The 27,265-nt window shown below is 44.0% G+C and overlaps 1 protein-coding gene across 1 annotated transcript in view; it reads right to left on the reverse strand.

Annotated features, from left to right (window-relative positions):
- AFF3 (AF4/FMR2 family member 3) overlaps positions 1–27,265 on the reverse strand; it is a 590,786-nt gene that overhangs the window by 220,890 nt on the left and 342,631 nt on the right. Inside the window, exons 5-6 of the mRNA XM_019529497.1 lie at positions 25,851–25,937; positions 3,533–3,569 (exon numbers count right to left, since the gene is read on the reverse strand). Coding sequence (XP_019385042.1) covers positions 3,533–3,569; positions 25,851–25,937 — 124 coding nt within the window. The remainder of the gene's footprint in view (positions 1–3,532; positions 3,570–25,850; positions 25,938–27,265) is intronic.

Raw genomic sequence — 27,265 nt, forward strand, 5'->3', positions numbered from 1 at the left:
GTGTCATCAGCAAATTTGAACAGGGTGCTTTTTGCCCCCTTGTCCAAGTCACTGATGAAGATGTTGAACAGTGCGGGCCCGAGGACTGAGTCCTGGGGGACCCCACTGCCCACATCCCTCCAGGTCGAAAATGACCCATCCACCACCACTCTCTGGGTGCGGCCCTCCAGCCAACTAGCAACCCATTTGGCTGTGTAGGTGTCAGAAGAAGCAGCCAGCCATAACTACTTGTTTTTATTAAAGAGTTTTTTCATTTGTACCCAATACTTTTCCTGGTAAAATAGCAGTAGTCCAGTGACTGCTGATTCATTTCTATGCAAATATGATGGAATGAGGGAGGGGTCTTGAGTGGCTTGGAAACAGGGTCCATACTAACTGGAAAAATCAGTTTTTCTTTTGATCTACTCTTAGTAGCGTTTCTTGTTGTGGCAACAAGTGAAAAGAACAGATTCTCTAGTTGTGATTGAATTTAGCCAAACATGATATTAATTAGTTACTCTGCATACAGACTAGAGAATTAGGTCCTTAATGCTTTATTGACTCTATAGATTCTACAGCCATAGACGTTTGAGAAAAAAGTAGACTAAAGATGCATAAAAATCAAAGATATGGATTATGGATTCAGTTTGGGGAAATACAGTAAAAGGATGTTACTTCTCTGAACTGCCTGACCTTTCTCAAAACACTTTTATCCAGACTGAGATTCTATTCCAATTTTTCCAACAACACATACACACAGGTCTTGGCCTGTTATTTGTTACAGGTATTACTGTGGGGTCAGATCACTGGACAACCTGTTCAGCCTCTCCAGCTTCAGAAAATTATGAAACACTTTCCTTTTTAGCCTCAGTTCATGGCTCCTGTTTTGGAGTTGGCCAAAACAGGCTTCTTTTGCAGACCTACTGTTGGTCTTGTGTCTTCCTACCCTCCTTGACTGATCTGGAGAGAGAGAGAGAGAGAGAGTGTGTGTGTGTGTGTGTGTTGGTTTCTGCTGCTTTCCACTGAACTACCCTTTAAATATTCTAAGTGTGCAGGGCTTGGATACAAAGGACTGTGCAAGACCCAATTCAAATCCACATTTTCCATGGGGATTAGAGATTATCGCATTGTGTCCTGAATAGTCCTGAATAGAGAAGTGAAATTTTAGGCTTCTATCTCCCAGGAGATCTCCATTTTGGATAATCTTGTAGGTGAAGCAGAATCCAAATTCAGCTCAGCCATATATTTTCTGTTAAAATTTGGGCAAATCTCTGACATTGCTTAGGTTTCTTTTCCTTCTTGATATAATAGGGATTATATTTATTTCATAATTGCAATGAAACTGAATGGGTTAGATTTCATAAAGTGCTCTGAGATTCTAGTGGAGAAGGTGCTGCTGGGCCCATGCTGTCACCACCATGCAGTCCTGGTCCCAGCCTCATCTGCCTATCTTGCTCCAAGATGCCATTCCCCACCTGCCTGCGGCCCCATCTCATCTGTTCAGCCAAGTGTGCTCTGCCCTCAGGGGTCCCAGCTGGTCTCCATGGAGACCCTGCCTGCCCGCTCTGTGTGGTGTCCCCAGTGGTGGATGCAGGGCAGAGGGCTGGGGTGCCTGAGCAGTGGGGTTGAGTCTGGCAGCAGCAGCAGAGACTGGCAGTGGGAGTTGGAAGGAGCTGCCACTGCAGGGGCTGCCGGGAAGCAAGTCCAGCAGTCACACTGTCCCTGCCCCACTATGTGCTCCAGGTGGCAGGACTGGTCTCAAACACCACATCCCAGGATGCCCCCTGTATCTGGGCTGGAGGGACTGAAGGACCCACTGTGGGCCAGTTAAAAAGCCTTGGTGGGCTAGATGTGGCCTGTGGGCTATATTTTGCCCACCCCTGGGATAAAGTCAAGGCCCAGAGCCACTCCCAAATTAAACTTGGGAGGTTATCAGCTAACTAGAACTCCAAAAAATTATAGAGGGGTCAAGCCATGTAATCGTCATTCTGACACTTCCCATAGCAGAAGCCATTTGTTAGCGTTTCCCCAAGGCTTAGGGCAAGTTTTCAGGTGTAATGCAAGTTGTGGGCAAAGGTTTGGCAGTATGCATATCTTATTCTTTCCAAGCTTGCTGCAGATCTCTGCATGAATCCTCTTTTTCTTTTTTTTACTATTAAAATTATGTAGGGACCTAGAAATATTTAAAATTAAACAAAGGGAAAGGATGACCAAAGTTAGGCAAACATTATGGCCGCCTGATGTCATCACAAACCACTCAAGCTTGGGTCTTATGTTTATTATGCTCAGTATTCCTTGAGTGTTTGCATAGCTTTATTTATTACGGCTCTTTAGTGTTATCTTCTGTCATTACTGTATTCATTATTTTCTGACAGAACCTCATCCCCTTTGCCTTTTTATTACTTCCTTAGTGCTGATGCTCATAGCAATATCAAACCAATGGTGGCAATTAAGTAGCACCACTGCTTGCTTCTTCACAACATTGCCTTCTACATGCTGACCTTTCCTTAGCAAAGTGCTGTACAGTATTAATAGCCTGAAGTTTCCCAGCATTTTCCCTCTGGATATCTTTTCCCCTTGCTCAGTGGGTGACCAGTCAGTTTCAAAGCCAAGTCGACTGTTTCAGAGTGTTTTTCATCTTCAAACACAGCTTTGTAATCTGCAAACAGTGTTCCATGCTAGCTGACAGGTCATGAATCTAACAAAATAGCTCCTCTGGTTAGCAAGATTTTATGTTATGGACAAGATAGGGTCATGTATTTTTAATATGCGAACAACATTAATACTAATCAGGGTAGTCAGAGAGGTGAATTAATCCTTTGTTTTGCAGAACAATTACATCTTTATTTTCAGTACAGCTGCTAAGTGTTTTACCTGCTACAAAATGAAATTAAAGTATTGTAGTTTTTCATGATGCTCTGTGCATTTTCGTATGAAGAAAAACCAAAAAATGGGCCTAGCAAACTTTACGTACATCACCATTGCCACAATGCCATTCTAAGGAAGGTCCAAATTCATTGATCCTTTGAAGAGGTGCTATTGATTTGTTTCACAAAATTAATCTACAGTTTATCTATATGGCTGTATACATTCATAGTGCCACTGCATCTAAATAAAATCATCATCATCATTATTGTAATCCTTGTAATAATAATAATAATAGTAATGCTACCTCTTGGGAACTTTACACAATTTGGAGGCTGAAGTTGTGCTTGTGTCTTTGTGTGTCCTTTGGGCATTCTGTTAGCTTTCTATTATTTTAGAAAAGCAAACATTTTCCCTTTGACACTTCTTTCACACTGAGTAGAACTGGACATGATGAAACAAATTAATCCTGTTCTTTCCAGCCCAAAGGACATGATACTTCCTATATTATTCCAGAATCCAGTTATCTCCACTTGTGGATACCCCAGTGCCTTGACTCCTGTGCTAGGACAATTTATTTCATATTTCCAATGTTTTTGTAATTTTCCCCCCTCTGCTTTACTGTCCCCAAGAATTTAAAAGTCAACGCATTCACCAAATCCAGCTGTAAAAAAAGGGCACTTCTTACTTGTATTGCTGGGTCCTGTTGATCCCTGTTGTGACTCCTATAATCAGGAAAAAAGCATACTATGTGTTATTATTTATAATGTTTAGATACAACATTCATTGAATATGTTACATTACTGCTACTAACCAGTTTTGTTAATTACTCATTCACTTTATTTACAGCTGCAAGAATAAAATCAAATACTCCCTTGAAAATAAATTTACATTAGGCCTTCATATTCCTCTCACAGCCAAGATAGTTTAATAGAACAGTTTTTTCTATCTTCACTATCAATCTCCAGATTATTATTAACTTATTACTCTACTAGAACTGCAGGGGCTATTACTGCCTACCAGGCTAGGGGAGAACACAGACAGGAAAATGAATTATTATTGGGATCTATTATAATATTCTGGGAGCTGATCTTTCGTCTCTGTTCTGAGGATCACAAAAATTGTGTTGACAACAGATCAAGAAATTGGTATCTGAAGGAGAGTGAAAGTTCAGTCTCCATTGCTGAGCCTGGTTCTCCCAAACCAAGCCTCTTAATCATATCAGCAATATTAATTAATATGCTACAATACACTACATCAACTTTTTTCATACACAGATAGTCATATACCATACTTACTGAATTTACACTCATAAAAATGTAAAGTTAATCTACCAATAAAAAAGCAATAACAATATGCCTTTTTTATCTGTATTTTATATTTCAAAAATTAAGAGCAAGAATACTAGAAAAGCAAACAAATATAAGTACACATTCCCTTCTGTGTGAACAAAATACAAGCCCCTATAGATTTTGAAATACCATTGGGTGAACCTAAAACCAACCAAAGCTTCAAATATGGCTTAGTAGCATATCCTTGTCTTGTATATCTCAAACAAGACTTTGGTGGACCAGCAGGTATGTATTTAACAGTGAAGTTTTATAATTATGCTTTATTAGAAATATATTAAATGTTTTTATAGAAAATTTTGAACATCAAAAAAACCCCACTGTCAAATGTCTCTCTCCAATCTGAAGTCTTCCAAGTAAATTTGTATAAATCTGCTTTTTAAAAATAGTTCAATACAATTATGAGTAATTCTTAGACTTATACACAAAAAGTGTCTGAATGCAGTAACATCATCTTGGTAAAACTGATACATTCTTGTATATCATTGACTTGTTCTTAGCTGCCTCTTACAATATCTAAATGTGGACTCATGGAGTAAATAAAGATTGCAACTTTGGAGGAATAGGTATATAGAGCAATTCATACAGCCACTTCCAGGCAGAAGTAAAATTTAGGGCTAGAGGCTTAGTGTTAAGCGTTGAATTGAAGGAAGGGCTCAAGGTAGGAGAGTCTCTTTTTTATTGTTATTTCCTGCCAAAAAATGTCATTAGGCTGTCATAGGTTGTAAACACTGATTAATTATTTAAGTGAAAAAGCAGCTGAGAAGTCTGTAGTTTTCCTGAAAAGCAAAAGCATTAGGAAAACAGGACATTCAAAGTGTATATTCCTCTGCAATGAATAAAGAGAAAACAAGTATAGAAATCCACTCAGCCATCCTTAACTCTTTCTTGTCCCCGGCCCCGAGAGATTCTTCCTGCTCACCAACTACTACAGCAGGTTGGTAGGCAGCCCCCAAGGACTGGCTTTGTCGTGGCTCAGCTGCCTTCCGTCCCTGGCACTCCAACATTTTACAAGTCGAGGTTGTGGGTGTTTTTGGCACCCTGACCAAAAACATTGCTGACACCTGCACAACAGGTTTGAATAGAGATTTTATTATAGCAATTTTAAACCTGCTAAGAGCTTGATCATCAGGGATCCTGGTTTTCCCTGATTAAAAAACTCATAAATTCTCTGATAAAAAAATTGCAAATTCTCTGATAAAACCCTCCCCCAGGGACTCAGCAGCCCAGCAGGTGTGACTTGGTGTGGCAGGACACAGCAGGGCCTCACAGGGATCTCCTTGCTGCTGTGAGCTCCACGCTGACCTGGCAACCCATCCCCTGCATGTGCGGGAGCAGTGGGGGGCAGTGGACCAGGGTTGTGCCCCTCACTGCTCCTGCACAGGCAAGGGATCCCTCACCAGGGCAGCATGGATCTCACAGCGGCAAGGAGATCCCTATGCATCCATGCTGTTCTCTGCAGTGCCGGGTTGCACCTGCTCAGTTGGGGAGGCCCTGGGGGAGGGCAGCAGGGCACACGCCTAAGCCCACAGCGGGCAGCCCATGCCTGCCTCTGTCCCATGCACAGGTTTGAGGGAAATAGGCCCTCCAGACCCCCCGGGAGTGAGCACAGTAATGGGGTGCCAGCCTGCCCCCCAGCACCCCCTGGGGAACCCACGGTTCTGTCCTGCTCCCTTCTGGAGCCCTGTGGCTGCACATGGCAGCCCCATGCCCCATACAGCATCTGGCTGGGCAGCAGCCCCAGACTCAGCCCTGCTCAGCTCCCTCCCTATGGGGGCCTCAATCCCACCCTCTCACATATCTGTAAGAGTTGCTCTCCAGGCTGCCTGGCCATGTGTATATATATGTGCCTATGGTGCCCCCTGCCTGACAGCCCTCCTCCTGCTCCCCCCCAGCCCCTTGCAGGCTAGAACTCTGCCCGCCTGCAGAGAGCTCTTTGCAAAACTGCAAAATCCATGGGTTTCTCCATTAAAATGAGAAATCCACATTTTCCTCTGGTAAAGGGGGAAAATCTGTGTTTTTCTCCATTTTTCCATAAGAAACAGAAAACCTGGATCCCTGATGATCATGTTTCATTCAATTCAGTATGACTTTTTACATTAACTAGAATGAAAGCATGATCATGGTCTAAAGGCTCAATCCCAAGCCACTTCTCAACATCTTTGACTTACAGTGATGTTTAGAGCATTGACTTGGGGTTACTTGGAATTTGCACACTACATAGACTTTACATTGGAAGTCAGGGGTCACTGGACTTCCTCAGCTCTGGTTTGAGATCTATTTATTTGTAGTATGCACCTGTTATTCACTGCTAAGCAATGTACCTGAAATGTACCTAATTTTTAATCTGGTTCTAAGAAGTTTAGAGCTCTGGACATAGTACCTAAAATCAACCCAGTCCCACAATATGATATCCATTTTTTTTAACATTGGAAACGGTCTACTTTTGAGGAACTGTTCTGTCATTTAACAACCACTTCTGAGGCTTCCATTACAAAGTTGGAGAAAAAAGGGCATCTGTGCCTTTTAGAGAGATAGCACAGACTAGACCCTACCCCCTGACCCCACCCCACTCTAGGATATATAAGTCTACTTCCATGCTGAGCCAGGGAATTGCCTTTGGGGCAGCCCACATTGCAGTTGAAGACTGATGATAGTGGTCTTAAGCTGAGACATAGCCTAAGAGAGGAGCTGTGGCTTGGGGAAGGAGTGGAAGAAAGGAAGCCGGTGGCAAGTGACATAATCTGGAGAGAGGCTTAAAAGAACATGGTCAAGTACTGGGGCAAAAGGTGCTGAGCAGTGTGAGGCACCTCCTGAATAGGACTGCTGAGGGCAGTGGCACTATGGAATGACTACTATAGAAAGCAACACTTGAGAGCTTATGGTAGCCCAGCAGCATGAGAGGACTGTTGGCATGATGGACTGGCAGCCCCCACATGGACTATCAGGTGGTGTATGATGAAGTTGCACATGGACTATCAGGTACTAGACAGTAGGGCTGTGCAAAGCTTTGGTCCCTAATTCTATTTGGCAGAGATTTGGCCTGATTCAGTGGCCGAATCACCAAAACCAAATTGAATCAGAAGACTCTTTAATCTCTCCAAATTGAATCGGAACCCTCTGAATCGATTTGGAAAGATTCAGCAATTTGAACATAGAGATAACTTTAAATGTTTTTTCTACATACCTCATGGTACAAGGTGGCTCATGAATGCTGTGATGGTGGGGTAGATGGAGCATCCCATAGAAGCGTGGGGGGCTCCCAATGTGCTCGGCAGCAGACCCGGAAGTGGACCAAAAACACTTCTGGTCCACTTGCGGGTCTGTCAGAGACTGTGCTGGGGGGGGCCCCCTGTACCCCTCTGGCTCAGCAACTGGTGCCTCCTGGGTCTGGGGGGCACCCAGAGTCCCCTCGTGACCAAGCACTGGGCATGGGGAGGGGCCCCTAGCATGCTTCCTGGTGGACCCAGAAATGGACTGGAACTATTGCCACTGAGCATGTGCCCCCCCCCCCCGTGCTCCTGTGGAACACTCCATGCACCCCAGCATTGCAGCATTCACGAGCCACACCTGGTACCTTGAGGTATGTAGAAAAAACATTTAAAGCTGCATCTATGTCCAAATTGCTGATTCTCTGAATCAGCACTGAATCTTCAGTTTCGGATTTGGCCAAATCAAGGATAGTGATCCAAATCAACAAACTGAATCACTGTCCCTGATTCAGGCTGAATCTGGATCGAATAAGGCCTGTTTTGCACACCCCTAGGAGACAGTGCCCTATGCATGAGCTATTTGAGATGCTTTATTAGTGGGCTGGGCTATTAGCTTGCTGAGTCTGGAACCCCGGGGAGAGGCCCAGCAGCCTAGCAGGCTTGGAAGCCTAGGGAGAGTTGCAGGTCACAGGCTAAGTGTCATGGGCAGGAGCCCAGAGAGAAAAGACTACTTTGGGGGATGAGAGAAGAACCTAGAGTGACCCAATGATGTGAGATAGTGAGACAACTGAGTAGATGCCTTCTGACATGGACTGCGCGTCTATAGCAGGTATATCATTAAAATTGTAGCAGGTGGGATACAAGGCTTCCAAAGCTGTTGGGAAGGCAGGCAGGTTCTGGTGACCCTTAGGGCACATTGAGTCTCAGCATCCTACCGCTCATGCTGTCACAGAGCGATAAAAATGCATGTCTTTTTCTCCTGACTAAATATAATCCTAAGAAGGCAGGAGTAGCGTGCTGTATTGATGAAAGGGCATGCACACTTCAATTTGAATGCTACTCCAGTACACAATCAGTCTGCCAAAAGAAAAGAGTAGTCTAGATAGATAATTCTCACTTTTCAGAGTAACTGCTGTAATATATCATTAGAGGATAGACTTCTCTTTTGTTTTTTCACAACTGTGTGTGCTGACAGAATTTTTTGTCTGAAATTTTCCTTAAGGTTTTTTAAAAGGTTTTAAGAATTGCTCAATGACAGAAGTCCCTGTAGGTCTTGTCTAACTAACCCCAGCAAGCTGTGCAAGGAGGGAATCCAGTCCTGCCTATGATCATCTCTTTTGTTCCTTATCACTATCCAAGTTGGAACCTCCAGTCGCACCCTGTCCTGTGCCATAAGGTATGAAAAAGGGCAACCAAGATAATCAGGGGTATGAAGCAGGTGTCATACCAGGACAGGCTGAAAAGGCTAGGACTGTTCAAGTATGGAAAGGAAAAGGTGGCAGGGGGAATACAGCAGAGGTCAATCAAAGCATGAAGGGTATGGACAAAGTTTATGGGGAACTGTTACTCGCTCAGTCCCAGAATACTAGAACCAATGGATACCCACTGAAATTAGCAGGAGACAGGTTTAAAACTAACAAGGTAAAGTACTTTTTATGCAGCATGTAGTTAGCTTGTGGAACTCATTACCACAACAGATTGTAGAGGCAGATTGTATAGCCAGGTCAGGGACTAGGCAAATTCATGGAAAATAGATTCATTAACAGCTATTAAACAGAACAGTCAAGGGTGTATCCTCTGGCACCTCTAAACCAATAATGGTAGATGCCACAAAGGGTATGACATGGGATAGATCACTCTAGATATACCCTGTCTACATGCTCTCTCTCTAAAGCATCCATTCCTGCCAGTGTCAGAGACAGGCTACTTGGATGGCTAAATGGGTAGCTAGTTTGGCACTATATTCTTATGTTCCTCCTAGTATGGCTCTCCACAATACTTTAAAATTGTTGCAGTTAAGGAATAGCTCATTCCCCTGTTATATACTCACACTGCAATTGGAATGCGGTGTTCTACTTTCTTTCATTGGCAGGGTACGTACTCAAATTTGACATCAATGAAATAAATGAGGTGTAACTGAACAAAATGATTCCTCCTCTTCCTGAAGACATTTTTACTTTAAAAAAAACAAACCCTTTAAATAAAAGGGTCTTGATTCTTTACTCTGTTACTCCAATCTTTTAATGATAAAAGTGAAGTGTAATGGAATAAAGAATCCAAGGATTGTATTAACTCCAAACTGTGCACCTTCCTAGGCACTTTTAAAAAAAATCTTTAAAATAATTCTATGAGGAAAGCTGAGTTTCTCAGTCCTGTTATTCTTTTTTAAATTTACTCATTCCAGATTTTTAAAAGCAAGAGAAAAAAGTATTAATTAATCCCCAAACAGATAAAACAGATTAAATAAACTTGTGAAAGGACAGTGGATTTTCAAGAGTAGAGAAAGTAGGACCAAGATGCCAGGGTGATGGGTTACCTCATAAAATACAGAACCAGAAACCAAGAACCTGATTTGCTTCGCCAGGGCACATCTACAAGACATGCTAAGTAGCTGTAGCAGCAAGCTACAATGACATAGCTCATCTCTACGATGACATAGTGTCAGCGGGTCCTAACCATGACGCTGCCACTACTGCACAGTAGCAACAAGCACTAACCATGATGGACACTAACCATGACACTGCTGCTACTGCACAGTAGCAACAAGTTAAACATTTGGGTTTGGAAATGACCTATGTGCTCCTGGGCCTGTGCACTAGTACCTGCCAGTACTGCACAGTCTCAGCAGCACACGGATTGTTTCTGAAACTACAGTGCAGTAGCTTGTTGCTACTGTGCAGTAGTGGTGGCATCACAGTTAGTGCTCACTGATGCTACCTTGCTGTAGTGATGAGCTACGTCACTGCAGCTTGTCACTACGGCAATGTAGAGTCTTGTGTAGACGTGCCCTTGAGAAACAAATCAGGTTGTCAATTTCTGGTTCTGTATTTAACTTGCCCATTTAGCAAGTACTAAATGACTGCACAGTATCTGCCAGCACTGTGCAGTCCCAGCAGCACATGGGTTGTTTTTGACCCTACAGTGCAGTAGCTTGTTGCTACTGTGCAGTAGCAGTGGCATCACAGTTAGTGCCTGCCAATACTGTGTCACCACAGCAATGAGCTACATCGCTGTAGCGCGTTACTATGGTAACACACTGTCTCATGTAGATGCGCCCTTGAGAAGTAAATCGGGTTTTCATTTAGTACTTCACCAAGTACTAGGTAACTGTGCAGTACCAACTGCACAGTGTGGTGCTCATGTAGACACACCCAAGATGTATGAAATCATTATGAAATTTAAAGAACAATGAAGGTACCAGAATTAACAGCATCCTTGTCTCACACAATAGATTAAAGAATGAATGCCTGAACATGAAAGCTTATTCTTACAGGTGTCAAGCATGCTCTTATTTACCAGTTTAAATTATTCATTTAAAGTTTATTTATTAAGATGTTTGTAATAAAACTACAATCAAACAAGTTCTAATTGTTTTTGCATACTAATGTATCACACAGGAAGAAGAAAAGCATATGTGGGGTGTCACTTTTCATACTGATTCAATTATCTGTGAACGTTGAAAAATGAAGAAGAAAAGGATAGGCCCCTTCCTAGTAAATCTGAGAGAATACATTAATTCCACAAAGAAGGAAAATTCAAAATTACGGACAAAATGTAACTTTATGCTCTTCATTATGTAAAAGGATGTTCTCTAGTCTGCTTTCTTAATGTTCTCTCTTTCTGGTACAGGGGGAAAGGATGAATAGCCTGTTACTGCATTTCCTTTTATTATGAATTTTACTCAGACCCTTAACATTAATGCACATTTAATTTTTATGCCATGTATGCAGTATATATAAAATTGTATTTAAAACCTGGTTATTTAGCTTTAATTTCTAGACTGATTTCAAATTGAGCCTGGCTGCAATTGTGAGTCTCTGAAACTTTAATAGCCTAATTAATAAATTGCAAGTCTCAAGCTGTCAGACCACTAATTATTTGAGATACAGGTTAAAAGTAGTTCACTATGTGTGAGAATTAATGATGTTGATATTCAATTTTAATGGAAAGAATGAGCAAAAATTCTTTGTATCTTCCTAACAAGACAGGAGTCCTCTGAGCTCCTAAGAATGAAGATGATCAATGTACTCTTCTCCCTCCGTATCTCACCCCTGGGTCTCAGTGATGCTTTCTCTAGTTGAAGGATGCTTTATGTGCTGCTGCTTTCTTTGGAGTCCATCACTATAGCTTACTGACCTGGGTGAGAAAGCTGTTAAAAAAACTGACCTAAGCTAGTTTAATGTCCATTTGTGCATTACTGTGCTTTTCCTTATGTGCATTAAAGTTAGTACCTTCAATGTAAGCATGCCTGGAGACGTGCTACGGGGCTGCTCTGATGCGCTGTAATTACAGCACGTGGTAATAACTGCACTCCAGCCAGCCTCCACATCTTGTGTATTAGTGTCCCTATACTTCAAAATGGCAGCGGGAGTGTTTGAACTAAAGCTCGTCAAACAAGCTTTAGCTTAAGTGCCCTTGCCACCATTTTGAAGTGCCGGGAAACTAATGAAAGAGATACTGTGGCGCTTTAATTAGAACAGCTCTTAGAGCTCAACCCTGCCCCCCACCCCCGAAGCACATGTAAAAGTGCTCAGAGGTACTAACTTTATGCTCATTAGGCTGCCCTAATGTGCAGTACCACAAATGAATGCTTTTTAGGTGACCTGTAATACACAGTAGCTTATTTTACTGTGCATTGGTGTAATAGCATGTTTTTTATGTGATGCTTTAATACACAGTAAATAGATTACTGCACATTAAAGAGCACTTGTAGATATGCCCACAAAGAACAAATGGGGTTTTTCTCAGCTCCTATATACTGCTTGGAAGTAAGGGGTAGGGCTTATAGCCTGCATTTAAATTCTTTGCTGGACCCTTCACTACCTCTCTATTATCAGACACAAGTATATGTTATAGGGAATCTATAATTGTCTGGGATGGTCTACAGGTTCATCAAAACAAGTTGAAGATGGCCACAGTGCTCATCATGAGGAAAGCCCCTCGAGTTGTGTAGGTCATTCCAAGTGAATGCCAGTAAAATTTTGTTATCACACTCACCATTACACTGGGATTGTTAAGAAATGGCTTTTTTTAGAGGCTGTATAGTTGGGAGAGCTGCTAGACAGGCTTTTGGGCAGTAGGTGCCCATTGTCTGATATTATGTAACATGAACATACCATATATATTTTAAAACTCTAGTTTAGGAATATTTTGAAACACTTTTAAACAGTTCTTGAAATCAAGGTTTCATCTCTAAATCTGCAAAGCAGGTGCCTTAGTCAGCATTTAGCTCTGCAAGCTCAGAGTGAGCCATAACAATGCTTTAATATGATTTACAACTCATGGTAGAGGTTATACCTTTTATTAGATTAATTATGTTTTTGCAAAAAAAAAGTTTATTTGCAAGGTGTTGTACAATCATAGAAAATTAGGGATGGAAGGAACCTCAGGAGGTCATCTAGTCCAACACCCTGCTCAAAGCAGGAACATCCCTAAGTAGATCATCCCAGTCAAAGCTTTGTCTAGCTGGGTTTTGAAAACCTCCAAGGATGGAGCTTCTATCACCTCTCTGGGTAATCAGTTCCAGTGTTTTACTACCCTCCTAGTGAGAAAATTCTTCTTAATATCTAACCTAAACTTTCCTTGCTGCAACTTGAGACCCTTGTTCCTTGTTCTGTCATCTGCCACCACTGAGAACAGTCTAGCTCCATCCTCTTTTGAACCCCCATTCAGGTAGTTGAAGGCTGCTATTAAATCCCTTCTCAGTTGTCTCTTCTCTAGACTACATAAGCCCAGTTCTTTCTCTCAGCCTTTCCTCTTAAGTCATGTCCCCCCCACCCCTGAACCATTTCTGTTGCCTTCTACTGGACTCTCTCCAATTTTTCCACATCCTTTCTATAGTAGAGTGCCCAAAACTGAACACTGTACTACAGATGTGGCCTCTCCAGTGCTGTTGCCACTACACCTGGAGGCACACCCAACAGCACTCAACAGCAGAAGGTGGCTAGAGATCAGCTCAAGGGGGAAGTGCTGGAGCTGGAGAGGCATCTGTCCACCAAACCAGATAACATGTTGCTCTGTGGAGAGTATCAGGAAAGGCAGGAATTGCTCCCAGCTCTGGATGACTGCCACCCCCATAGTGTATTCTTCCACTCGCACATCCAGCTGCTCCAGGAAATGGACTGCAGCTCCACTTCTTCTATGCCCTTGAAAAGAGGAGGGGTGCCAAGAATGTATAGCTGTCATAGAGAAGTACGGCTGGAAGGGACCTCCAGAGGTCATCTAGTCCAACCCCATACCTGAGGCAGGATCATCCCTATACAACCATAATCTAAACTCTATGTAAGGCTACCCTTAAACCTGAAACAACATAGACTTAATACCCTAACCTGCCACAGGTAAATCAGGGGAACCCTGGCAGTAACTGTCCTGCTTCTATAAAATGTTGTCAATATATGCTCAAGAGGACCTGAGTAGAGGGCCACACCCCCCACTATAGAGGAAGGCAAAAATACCCACAGTCCATACCAATCTGACCATGAGGTAAATTTTCTTCCTGCCCCAAATACGGTGATTGGCCTGACCCTAAGTGGAAAGGCAAGACCATCTAGCCAGGAACCTCCAGATTTGCTCCTAGCAGGAGAATTAGCACACCCCAGTTGAAGTCCCCAGCCTTATCTGTAGCTAACAACCAATGCCTCTGTGGAGATTACAAAACACCCTGACTCATATAGCAGAAAAAAGTACATCACTTGCCTCCTGGCAGAGGACAGCACCCCCTCATAGATCCCAGTGAACTGCAAGAAAGGGTGAAGGTTTCCCATGCAATGCTTTTCTTGTCGGATCCGACTGATGCTGGTGCCTGCCAGGTCATGCCAGGGTGCACGGAGCTCCCCTAGTCATGCAGGATGGTTGTCCTGACCCTGCTGCCCAAGAAGGGGGGACCCCTGTGACCTGAAGAACCTGTACCTAGTCTCGCTCCTCTGCACAGACTATCATAGCAAAAGCCATCTCACTGTGCCTAAGGTCCATGCAGGCAGACCTGATTCAGCCTGACCAGACATACATACAGGGTTCCAGGGAGTTCCATCTTTGACAACCTGTACCTGGTGTGGGACTTCATCAGGCTTGCTCACAGAGACTATCATTTGCCCTTTTGCCCCTCGAGTAGGAAAAGGCACTTGACCAGTTGTATCATAGGTACCTCACAGGCACACTGGGAGCATTTGGCTTTGGTCTCCACATCATGAAGTTTCTCCAGATCCTGTGCACCTCTGCAGAGTGCATGGTCAAACTCAAGTGGACAGCGACAGAGTCCACCCCATTTGGGTGTGGAGTGCATCAAGGTTGTCTGCTGTCAGACCAGCTCTCTGCCATCACCCTCAAGCTGTTCCTTTGCCTGCTGCACAAGAAGTTGGTGAGACTGGTGCTTGAGGAGCTGACCATGAGTATGGTCTTATCAGTGTACACTGAATATGTGCTCCTTGCCATCAGGACCTGGATAATTCGGCACAGGTGGAAGCCTGCCAATCCATCTACTCAGCCACCTCCTCTGCCTTGGTCAACTGGGTCAAGATATCTGGTCTGACACTGGGTGATGGGTGGCAGGTGGGTTCACTCCCATCTGTGCCCCAACACACCCAATGGAATGTCAGCTTGCTGCTTTATCTGGGGGTTTACTTGTCCCCCAGTCACCCTGCCAGAGAACTAGAACCAACTAGAGATCAGAGTGTCTGGGTAGATTCAAGCATGGATGAGTCTGATGCAGTGCCTCTCATTCATGGGAGGGTGCTGATTGATTATCAACCAGCTGGTCCTGTTCATGCTCTGGCACTGTTTCAACACCCTGACCATTCTCCTAGAGCTCCTGGCCAGTGTCCAGAGATGGGCATTGGGGTTCTTCTGATCAGGATGGCACTGGGTCTTTGCAGGTGTCTTGAGCTTCTGCTTGAGTGAGGGCAGGCAAGGCCTGGTCTGCCTCTGAAGCCAAGTCGATACCTTCCACCTTCAGGCCCTGCAGAGGTTCATATATGGTGCTGGTAGCCAGGTGGCGTGATGCCTGATCAGTCACACCTTCCTCCACCACCTCCAGGGGTTCTGACATGACCGGCAGCTGTTCTACCTGTGAGGTCTCCCTAGGTGGGACTCGGAGGACCTGCTGGATTTCGACTAGGACATCAAGGCCTGGAGGCTGGTCTCTACCTCCAGATTCAGAGATGGTTGCCCAGGACACCAACCTCCTCACCAAGCGCCTGCTGAAAAACCCACAGCTCATGATGCCAGCAGTGGAGGTGCCCTGGGTGCACTGGAGGATGATTCTGGCCAATCTCACTCATATCAGGGACCTCCTGGAATGTGTCAAGTAAGGGTGGGCAGATTTCTCTCTGTTGGCCCAGGGCATGGAGCTGCCAAGGCTATGTGCTCCCTACTGCTTACTCTACGAAGTAAAGGCTGCCCTTACCTATAATGACCAGGTCATGTGACCACAGCACAAGCATGTAGATTTGGCAGCAATGGGCTGTATGGAGGCAGACTGGCTTGCTATCCTGCAGCCATCTGGAGCTAGTCACAGAGCTGCTGTTTCAGTAGGACAGGGGTGAGAGTCTCCAGGGAACAAATCCATATTCCATCCTGATCCCAAGAGCCACCTGGGACCTCAGCTAGTGGCTCCTTCACAGAGCTGTTGCCATGGGCATTTATCTGGTACTCTTTATGGACACTTCTGACACCTGCCTCTTTGCCAACAGAGGTAGATCCCAGCACACACCTACCCTCAGTGCACTAGGTTGCAGCTCCTTTTCTGTCTCCTCCAGAATGTCCTGCTGAGGTTCTGGCTACACTGCTCAATGGAGAGCATATAACTTTTTTGTTATGCACTCCTCCTCTATGGCCCCGCCAAGTCCCAGGTCTTCCTGGCCAACCTTCTCCTTGCTCTGGCCAGGCTGGCTATCTACAAGACTGGGAAAAAGGCTGTGGCTGGGAGGAACCCAGGCAAGTGTGGACTGTTTTCCTGTCACTCTTCTGCTCATGATTCTGGGCACAGTTTCACTGCTTAAGGATCCCTTGACTTCAGGAGGCAGTGGGTGCTAGTCAATGTGTTCTGCTCGATGTTCCCTTCTGGATTCCTTGTTATTAACCTGTGACCTCACTCCCATTCCTGTTTTCTCTTTATTTTTCCCCCAGAACTAGTTGATGTGTCTCTGGTGTCCTTTATTAATGGAGGCTTATAGTATTTCATGATGGGCCTTTATCCATAATCTTTATGAACATCAAATAGGCCTGGGTCATACAGTGGCACAGTGAATGCTGAAAGGGAGAGCGAACTGGGTTCGACTAGGATTTATTTTTTTCCACTGTTCCTTTCTCACTTGCAGCCTCCAGCATTTAAGGTCGAGGCAGTTCTGATTCGGAGGCTGTGCCCCTAACTCCCATACTCCAATATCACCAAGAATTTATCCAACCCCTTTTTGAATGTGGCTTAACTGTCAGCTTCCACAACACTTGGTGGCAATGAGTTCTATACTTCAATTACATGCTGTGGAAAGAGAACTTCCTTTTGCTAGTTTTAAACTTACTACCTGCTAGTTTCCTTTTGTGACCACTAGCTCTTGTATTGTGAGAGACAGTAAATAATACATCCCTATTTACTTTCTCTTTGCCATTTAGCATTTTGTAAACCCTTATCATGTCACCCCACCCCAGAGTCTATTTTCTAAACTGAATAGGCCTAGACTCTTTAGACTCTGTCCTCAGATAGAAGCCTTTTTATACCACTAAGCATCCTTTTTGCCCTTCTCTGTACCTTCTCTGGTGCTTCTATATTCTTTTTGAGGTGCAGAGACTAGCACTAGGCATAGTACCCAAGGTACTATGGCATAGTATTCAAGGTGTGGACACATCATGGATTTATAAAGGGGCATAATGATATTTTCCACTTTGTTTACAATTTCCTTCTTAATAACACCTAACATTTTGTTTGCCTTTTTGACAGCTGCTGGGCACTGAGCTGATATTTTCAGTGAACTGTCCACAACGACTCCTAGATCTCTTTCCTATGTTGTAACAGGTTATGTACAGCTTCCTGTGTGGTAACAGCTAACTAACTATTCCTACCTAACATAGTGTAGGTATGGTTTGGGTTATTCTGGCCCATGTTCATCACTTTACATTTATCTACATTGAATTTCATCTGCCATTTAGTTGCCCATTTGCTCAACTGTGCTGGATCCTTCTGTATGTCCTCACAGTCCACCTTAGTCTTTACCATTTTTAATAATTTTGTGTCACTTGCAAATTTGGCCATCTCCCTACTCAACCCCTTTTCCAGATCATTTATCCAGATCATTTATGAATATTTTAAACAGCACTGGTTCCAACACAGATCCCTGGGGGACTGTTCTGCTTACTTCTTTCCACCCTGAAAACTGACTATTTATACTTACTCTTTGCATTCTATTTTCAAACCAATTTCTAATCCACGAGTGGATGTTCTCTGTAATTCTGTGACTAGCACTAGCTAGCTTCAATAAGAACCTCTGATGGAAGACCTTATCAAAAGCTTCTTGGAAGTCCAAATATATTGTGTCAACTGGATCACCCTGAACCACCTGCTTACTGACACCTCAAACAACTCTAGTAGCTTAGTGAAGCATAGTTTTCCTTCAATAAAGCCATGTTGATTGCTCCCCAGGAAGCCATGTTTATCCATATGCTCAGCAATTCTTTTTTTAAATTATTGTTTCTACCAATTTTCCAGGAACAGAAATTAGGCTTATTGGCCTGCAGTTCCCTGCATTCCCTCTAGAGCCTTTTCTAAATATGGGAGTCACACTGGCAACCCTCTAGTCCTACTGAGGCTGCTTTTAGCAATAGATTGCATACTGTAGTTAGGAGTTCTGATCTGAGCTCCTTCAGGACCCTAGGGTGAATGCTACTATTTAATTTATCACTTTCCTCTTCAACCTCATCTACTGAAATCTCAATTTGGGTCACTAACTTGTCCCTAGAGAAGAGTGGATCTGGTGATGGAGTTTCCCTAACAACTTCCACAGTCATGACAGATGCAAAATACATTTAATTTCTAGGCAATAGCCCTATCCTCCGTCAGTGTCCCTTTTACACCCTGATCATCCAAAGACCCAACTGACCCCCTGGCAGGTTTTTGGCTTCTAATGTATTTAAAGATTTTTTTAATGTTATGTTTTGTGTCTCTAGCAAGTTCTTCAAACTCTTAGCTTGTCTTATTAAAGTTTTAGATTTGATCTGCCAGAGTTTAAGCTCTTTTTTATTTTCCTCACTAGGATGTCTTCCACTTTTTGAAAAATGTTTTTTTTTTTCTGCTTACTGCCTCTGCAACTCTGCCATTAAGCAGAGTTAAATTAAATTAAATTAAGTCATAGTTTTCTACATCTAAAATCTGTTGCAATTTAAAGTCCAGCATGATGGAGTGATGTTGTAGCCATGATGGTTCAAGAATTATGCAAGATGCAAGGATGTCTTAGGATGATATCTTTTATTGGACCAATTGCACATTAACTACATATCTATCCCAACTATGCAATCAGCCCAATGAAAGAGATCACCCTAAGAAATCTTTGCATCTTGTAGTATCACTATAGAATACCAATTTCTAGTCACACAGGGCTGTGTGACAGTGCAATTATGATATTATATGCACAAATATCAGGTACAGATACAGGCAAGCTTAGAATTACCTCCTTTGGGGAGGAATTACCATCTGGGTGAGAGAGGAGGAAACATTTCTTTGGCAGGTTATTTTAAAGCAAATGGTAGCTCCATGAAGCTTCTCAAGGCTTTGAAATATTAGGATAAGTCTCAGTGAGACAAAATACATGGCAGTGGGTACATAAAAAGATCAATGCTGTATAATAAAATAATCATTCACATGGCACTGTAATGATATATATTGTAATTAATTACAGATCCAGCCCAGCAGCTTCAGCTTGGACCCAGACCTTGTGGCATCATCTCTGGCTCTGACAACGGGCACCTGGCAGCAGTGATGGTGGCAGAGGTTCCAGTATGGAGTGGTGGTGGGGCTGGCAGCCAAGGAGGTAGAGCAGCATTTCCAACCAGTGTGCTGAGGTGTCTGGCTGGCTGTGCACCAGCCCCGCCCCCCTCACTCTGCGTCTGGTGTGCTGCGGTGCTTTTTTATTTAGGTAAGTGTGCCATGGGGCGAAAAAGGTTGGGAAATGCTGAGGTAGAGCCACGATAGTCACAACAGGGATGACCAGGGATGGATTAGCTCTTGCTTGCTTTCCTGCCACTGATCACCATGTCCACAGCGGCCTTAGATCCCTAGATTCTGCTGCAGGCCACTCCATCCCAGTCACTTCCCCAACTTCTGGTGGCCTGCCAGCAGCCTGGCAGACTGGATAGTGTAGCTCTATGGCCCAGATCCAGCATGAGGGCCATATGCTTGACATCCCTGATCTGCATATATTGTATATATATGCACCAGCCATCTCTATAAGTATACATACTGATGATTCCATATACACCTTTGAAGGTGAGGTGGTGATATTTATGTCATAAACTGCAGAGCCGTGCATTGTGTTAATTTTGTCTTGCACCTCTGATCACCTCACCTGATGGCAGATCACTGATCCATCTCCCACTGGATCAACTTCTTAAACTTCTTATCAGCTTTGAGCAGCTGCTTTTTTTTTTTTTAAATCAACCTATCAGAAAGATATTTCCTTCAGATTCTTCTGCAGTATGGCAATTGGCTTTTAGTCACAGCCCTGATAGTTAAAAAATCACAACATTATTATTCACGGAAGAGCTATTTTACTTTTGATAAATCATTAAAGGTTTAAAAGTTATAAATGTATTTCCCTCTGAAGCCTATATAGTGGACATAGGCTCACTAAGGTTTTAGGCACAGAAGGTTACAAACAATAGTACTACTAAATCTTTAAAAACTTGCTTCTTCAGTGATCCTTCACGGTTGAGGACGATCACTCTTCCGGGTCAAGTAAAAGGTTGTTGTGACAGGTTTGAGCCCCAGGGGCAGCTGTGATACCCTCTGGTAACTGTGTGGCTCCTGCCTGGTCTCTAATGTAGCCCTCCCTTGATTGCTTACCCGCCACGCCTTGTTCTTATTGAAGATTAGGTAAGGGAGGCTGCCCACAGGCTTTAGAGTGAGCCTTAATCTGTGCAAGTTGCCACCAAGTCCCTCTGGATGCCAATAGTCTCAATTCAACTTTCAAACTCAATAGACCTTCGCAGCCTGTCTGTGCCCCTGCAGAGCACCTGTAACCTTAAGGGCTCATTGTGTAGCTCCATTGTCTCCTATACCATGCCCTATGCCTTGCAGGTGTTATTTTACAGTTATTTACCTTGTAGGGGTCTTGGCCTTATTGGCCTCCTCCCCTTATGCTCTTGCTGTGCCTTTAGCTCAGGCTGATGGTATTGGATCTGGCTTCTAGGCTCCAGCCTCCCTAACTGTTGGTCCCTGACCCTATCAGTCTCTGTCAGTGGTCCCTCTTGGACCTCTAGTTCTTCTTGGGGCCTGACCCTGCTTCAGAGACAGTTGAGATCTCCAGTCTCTCTGGCTCTGACAGGCGTCCCTCCTGGACCACTGTGGTCCCTCCTGGATCACCAATTTAGCCCCTCCTGGGCTCTGGCCCCACCCTCAGGCCAGTTGACAACTCTGGGTTCCCTGGCCTGACCTGATCCACTTGGGCTCAGTTTCCAGCTGGATCCCTCTTGGACCTTTGGCCCCTTCTGGCCCCTGGCCCTGCTCATGAACCAATTGAGATCTCCAGGCTTCCTGGCTCTGGCAGTCTCTGGTTGTGATCTCTTCTTGACCTTTGGCCCCTCCTGGGCCCTAGCTCTGCCCTCAAGCCAGTTGAGACCTCCCTTACCCCCACCTTCCTGCATAAACAAGGCTCTTTCTGTCCCTGGTAACTTCCTCTTTTCCCAGGCCTGCAGAGTTACTTACCCAGATCTACTGCCAGCTCGGGAGCCCTGCTGCCAGGAGCCCCTACTTTCATGGCTCTCAGGGCTGGACTGCCTGACTGGCTTAGACTCTGGGCTTATCTGACTCAAGCCTGGCCCCCTTCTGGTCAGGTGTGTCTCTAATCAGCCTCCATCACCACCTGCAAGCTGCCTCTCAGGTGGTGGGACAGGCACACCAGCCACCCTGTTACAATTGTAAGTGAGTCCATTAATGGCGAAGAAGGCCAATGCTAGAACTGCAGACTCTCTGGCAAACGTCACAGGTGGTGGTTAAAGGGAGAGTTGGATTATGGATTTCTCAGTCTTGTTTCCTTTTCTTCCATCTCCACCATTTTTTCTGCCCCCAGGGTGAGATGGTTTTCCTCAAAGTAGGATGTACCTTCTCTCACAAGAAATCACCATGTAGCCCTGTCCCGAGCTAGTCTAACTCATTTTGTGGGGTCAATGGCATCCTTCTTAATGTTCACTTTGAGGGTGTCCTTGAAGCATTTCTTCTGGCCACTGCATGCTCTTTGTCCTTGTCCTGGGAGTATAGTACTAATTTTGGAAAACATGCCTCAGGCATGCACGTAGAGTCTACTGTAACTGATGTTGAATAATTGACACTTCCACAGTGGTGGTGTTAGCATCGGTGAGGACACTGGCATTTATGCAATGATCCTCCCACTTTATCCCAAGGATCTTCTGGAAGTAGTCCTGGCGAAGGTGTTCCAGGCTTTTCAGATGATCCCTGTAGGTCACCCAAGCTTTGCAGCTGTAGAGTTGGGATTACCACAGTCTTAAATAGTAAGAACCTTGTTTGAGTCCTAATGTCATGATTGTTGAATGCACAATGATTCAATCTTCCAAAGGCAGAGCTGGCACATTGGATCCTATCCTGGATCTCCTCATCAATGTTGGTCTTCTTTGAGAGATGGTTGCTGAGGTATGCAAGGTGTTCAACATTCTCCAGCTTCTGTCTGTCACTGAGGATCTTTGCCAGGGGAGTTGACTGGCCCAGAGCAGGCTGGTGAAGCACCTTTGCTTTTATGATGTTAACGGTCAGTTCCAGGCACTGGTATGCTCGACAGAAGCAGTTAAGGGCTGTTTGTAGGTTCCCCTCCATATGTACAACAACATCACAATCATTGGTGTACTGAAGTTCAACAATCAAGTCCGAGGTAACTTTGGTTTTGGCGCAAGGTGGGAGAGATTGAAAAGATTCCTATCTATTTTGTACTCAATGCCAATGCCATGTGGCAGGTGGTCATGGATGAGCATCTTGATGACTGCAAGAAAGATGGAAAACAACATTGGTATGATCATGCAGACCTCCATGACATTAGTCCGTATGGCAAGAGGCTCTGCAGTGGAATCACTGCATAGGATGAAGGCAGTCATCTGGTCCTGAAGGAGCCATAGGATGGAGATAAATTTCCCTGGGCAGCCAAAGTTTAATAAAATCTTCCATAAAGCCTCACAGTTAAGAGCTGAAGGCTTTGGTCAAATTGATAAAGGCTGTATTGGACTCATCCCCACAAGTGGGAATGTGCGTTTCCCCAGGGACAAATAGTAGCACTGGCATGTTGCCTTAGGTGGGGTAAGGGAGGCAGCCTTACCTGGGATCCTGGGATCCTCCAGGAGCTGCAGCTGTAGCTGGTGAGAGTCTGGTTTTGGGTAGTGCACTGCCTCAATGTGTGCCACCCTGTTTTTTTTTAGATGCAGGTATTTTTGACCATAGGATTTCCTGGGGTCAAAAAAACGCTCTCGCACTGGAAATTAGCAGTGTGGAGAACGCCTGCATGTGCGGTGTGTGCAGTATGTGGTGCCACAGATAGGTCTGCAGCACCACATACCACACATCCACGCTTGTCTGGACACACCCATCCAGTTCCTGGTGTTGTTATTGGTATTTTTCCTGGATCTAATAAGCCACAAAAATCATGTCCATGTTGCCTCTTGGTGGTCTGAAGCTGCGCTGAAACTTGGGAAGGATTTCTGTGGCAAGAGGAAGCAGTCGGTTCAGCAGAATTCAAGTGAGGTTCTTCCCAGTGACGGAGAGGAGAGTGATACCTTGATAGTATTCACAGACAGACTTATCTCCCTTTTCAACAATAGTGGCAATATTGGCATTCCTTAGGTCATCTGGAATTTCCTCAGTGTTTCAGATTATGAGAAGCAGTGTATTGAACTTGTTGGTTATAGTTTCCCCACCAGCTTTGAAGACCTCAGCTGTCATGCCATCAGGGCCAGATGCTTTGTTGTTCTTCCTTTATCTTATCACATGGTTGACTTCTTCAGAGGTTGGTAGACTGGCAAGTTCTTCCCTTACTGGATGCTGTGGGGTAGATTCAATGGTTTCATCAATTCACCATTGATTCTTGGCTCAGGAGCTTTAGGTAGCGCCCAATCCAGTGGTTTTTGATGGATTTGTTTTTAAGGAGCGTACTGCCATCTTCACTTCTAAGTGGGGTAAGTCTGCAAGAGCTTGGTCTGTACATAGTCTTGACTGCAATGAAGAAGCTCCACGTTATGATTACCAACAAATTGTTGGATTTCTTTTGACTTATCTTCTAACCATTTGTTTTTGAATTCTTGAACCTTCTGGGCTTCGGCTTTAAGCTGTTGAAAAATTCCCTGACTGGAAGCTCCCTGCTTCTAACTGGACATAGGATAGTCTTGCCAGTCACAGAAAGCTTTTCTCTTCCAATTGAGAAGGGCTTTGATCTCAACACTGTTTTTGTCAAACCAGTCCTGATGGCATCAGGTGATAAAGCCAGTTGATTCTGGACAAGCCTCATGGATGATCTCCTTTAGAGCTTGCCAATCTTCCTCAACACAAGTGTTATCTTTTTCAATCCTAAGATTGGTGAGTTTTTTGCTGAGATGTGTTTAGAGGGCCCTGCAGTGTCTAAGGGTTTGAAGGCATTTGATACTGCACTGTCTTTGCACTGATTTGGGTTGCTTTTGATATTTCAGTGCAATCCTAATGGACATGATTGATCTCACTAAGCTATGATTGGTCCAGCAGTCCTGGCTCCTCTCATAACATGCATGGTATGAATGTCTTTTAGATCACATGCTCTTACAATGACATAGTTGAGGAGATGCCATCGTTTTCAGCTGGGGTGTTGCCATGTTGTTTTGTACCTGTCATGTTGTTTGAACATAGTGTTAGTAAGGACAAAGTCATGCTCTGCATATTTACTGACTAAGAGGATGCTGTTGGAATGGGCCTTGCCCATTCCTTCCTTCCATATGGTGCTCTTCCACATATTAAAGTCCTGGCGAACTCTTGCATTGAAATCTCCAAGGAGAATGATTTTATCCTTTTTTGCGATGATAGTCAGGATTTCATCAAGGTCAGCATAAAACTATTCTTTTTGTTCTTTCTCAGCATTGATATGCACCGATGATGGTAGCAAACAAATTGTTGGTCAGTTGGAGATGGAGAGTCATGAGGTGCTTGTTAATGCCAACAGGGAATTTGCTCATTCAGCTGACAATCTGGTTCTTAATGGTGAAACTAATGCTGTGTATTCATCTATCGTTTGCAGGTTGCCTTTCCAGAAGAATGTGTAGTCACCCCACTCCTCCCTCAGATGGCCTTCAGCTGCACGTCTGGGCTCGCTGAGAACAGCGATATCGATGTTGTTGATGAGAGTTCTTGGGCAACAATAGCTCTTCCATGTTCAGGTCTGTTGCTGCTTGGGTCATCTAGTAAGGCTTATACATTCCAGGATGCAAAGGACATTTTTGTGTTTCGACCACAGTTTGAGTGATCCCCCTGGAAGCTGCTATCTGGTTGGGTAAGATAAGGTGGGATAGCCTATGTTTGAAGCACTTTTTCTAGCCCTCTCCCAATGCAGAGTAAGCAGAGGGGATCCTAAAAAGGACTGCTCAGTAATGATCACAGCTGCCAAATCACCCTCTGTCCCATTCCAAGGGTGAAATGACCAACACATGACCACAGCCTGCTTGTGGATCTGTGACTTTAATACCCCTCTAAAATAATTCTGGAATAGGCTTGTAGCACTTAAACTACACGTGATGCTGAAAGGTAAAACACGGTATTTATATGGGATGACTTACATTATTCATTAATCACTCACCATTTACAAATAATGCATCTTTCTGAAACTCATGCCAATAACCTTTACAACACCCCAGTACATGTCCTCTGTCCAGAAATGTTTATGCTTGGATGTGTAGTTAGAAGTAACAGAAGGTCCCATGGAGAATCAGAATTCAGAATTATATTGAGTTGGAGAAATGTGTTTATAGATTATAAAGAGTTGCTTATAGATTATAAATACTTACTTACCTTGTTTGGGAATGAAAACTTGCTCTGTTCCACTTTTCCAGGTGTGTGAATAGCTGAGAGTGGTGGTGGCCAAGAATGGGTCATCTCCTAGAAAAAAAGTGAATGGTTAACTATTTTTAAAAAGACAACATAAGAAGAGAAAACCATAATAACAATATTTTAGTGGTAGAGCTATCCAAGTAGTAGAATATATTGCTATCTGTGGGTAATTTCCGATAGATTCTAGTATATGCCTGGGTTAGACGGTGGATGAGTTGCATTATTTTCATTACAAACTTTCAGGAGCATTTTTCTTAACAGTTTCAATCTTAGGATGGCCAAAGTTTCTCGAGTGCAAGAAGTTTGTTTGTTTCGATGGTTCATACCCAACCTTTAATCATGCACTGTATTCTGAGAGTGACAGAAAAAATAATGGTGGATAAGAATACAGAAAAGTTGTTATTTTTTGTATGTTAAGGAATAGATATTTAATTTCAGGACCCAGTAGTTTGGCATATCATATGGACTAGTCTGGAAATAAATTTCACCATCAGAGCTTGAATATTGATCAGCAACTGCAATTACCATTTTCCCCATGAGGAATGTGCTCAGAGCCTCCAGCTGCTCCAGTGCTTTGCAAGACACAGCCCATGATTATGCCCTAAATAAGGATTTCTCCACTCAACTTCTCTTCTTTCTTCTACATTTATTGAATGAGTTATTTCTTCTTTAGCAAGATGTGCTTACCTTTTTCTGACTTCATATAGTATCTTGTCTCTACCTCCATGATTAGCAATACCTTTGTGATTAAGAAAAGTAAAAAATGCCATTTACTAGATCAGATAGTAGGTCCACTAATCCAGTATCCTGTCTCACACAGTAGCAGTGTGTGAATGCTGACAGGAAGGTTCAAGTCCAAGTCTGCTGGGCTGCAGGCACATGATACATTTATTCCAGAGTAATGCAATGCTAGTCAATTTAATTCAAGGACAACCATTTGTTCGGTGCAGTCAAGCTATTACTGGCTTCACCAACTCTTACACACTCTTGTCTTACACACACTTGTGCCCCCTTACCTGACCCGGAGCGGAGGTGAAAGCAGCAGAGGCGAACAGAACAGCAGCGGGGGCAGCAGCAGCTGATCCCCCTAAGGTAAGTGGGGCAGAGGGGCCAACGCAGCTGAGCCAGATCCGGAGGGGAAGCCCCCCGGATCCCTCTTAGCTGAGAGGGCTTTAAACTAGGCTCATTGAGGGAAGGGGAAGGGGAAGATGAGGGCGGAGGAAACATCAAACTGCCAGACCAAACAGCACCCACAACTACAGCCCAGCCCAGACCAACGAGCGAAGCGAACAAACAGGTAAGAGAGAGGGGCCAGGGTAACGCTGGGACTAGGGGGTCAGTACACACACCCACAGGAGGTCTCAAATGCCTCTACA

The sequence above is a fragment of the Crocodylus porosus genome, unplaced genomic scaffold (genome assembly GCF_001723895.1).
Source record: "Crocodylus porosus isolate Cpor-Errol unplaced genomic scaffold, CroPor_comp1, whole genome shotgun sequence".
Classification (NCBI taxonomy): domain Eukaryota; kingdom Metazoa; phylum Chordata; order Crocodylia; family Crocodylidae; genus Crocodylus; species Crocodylus porosus.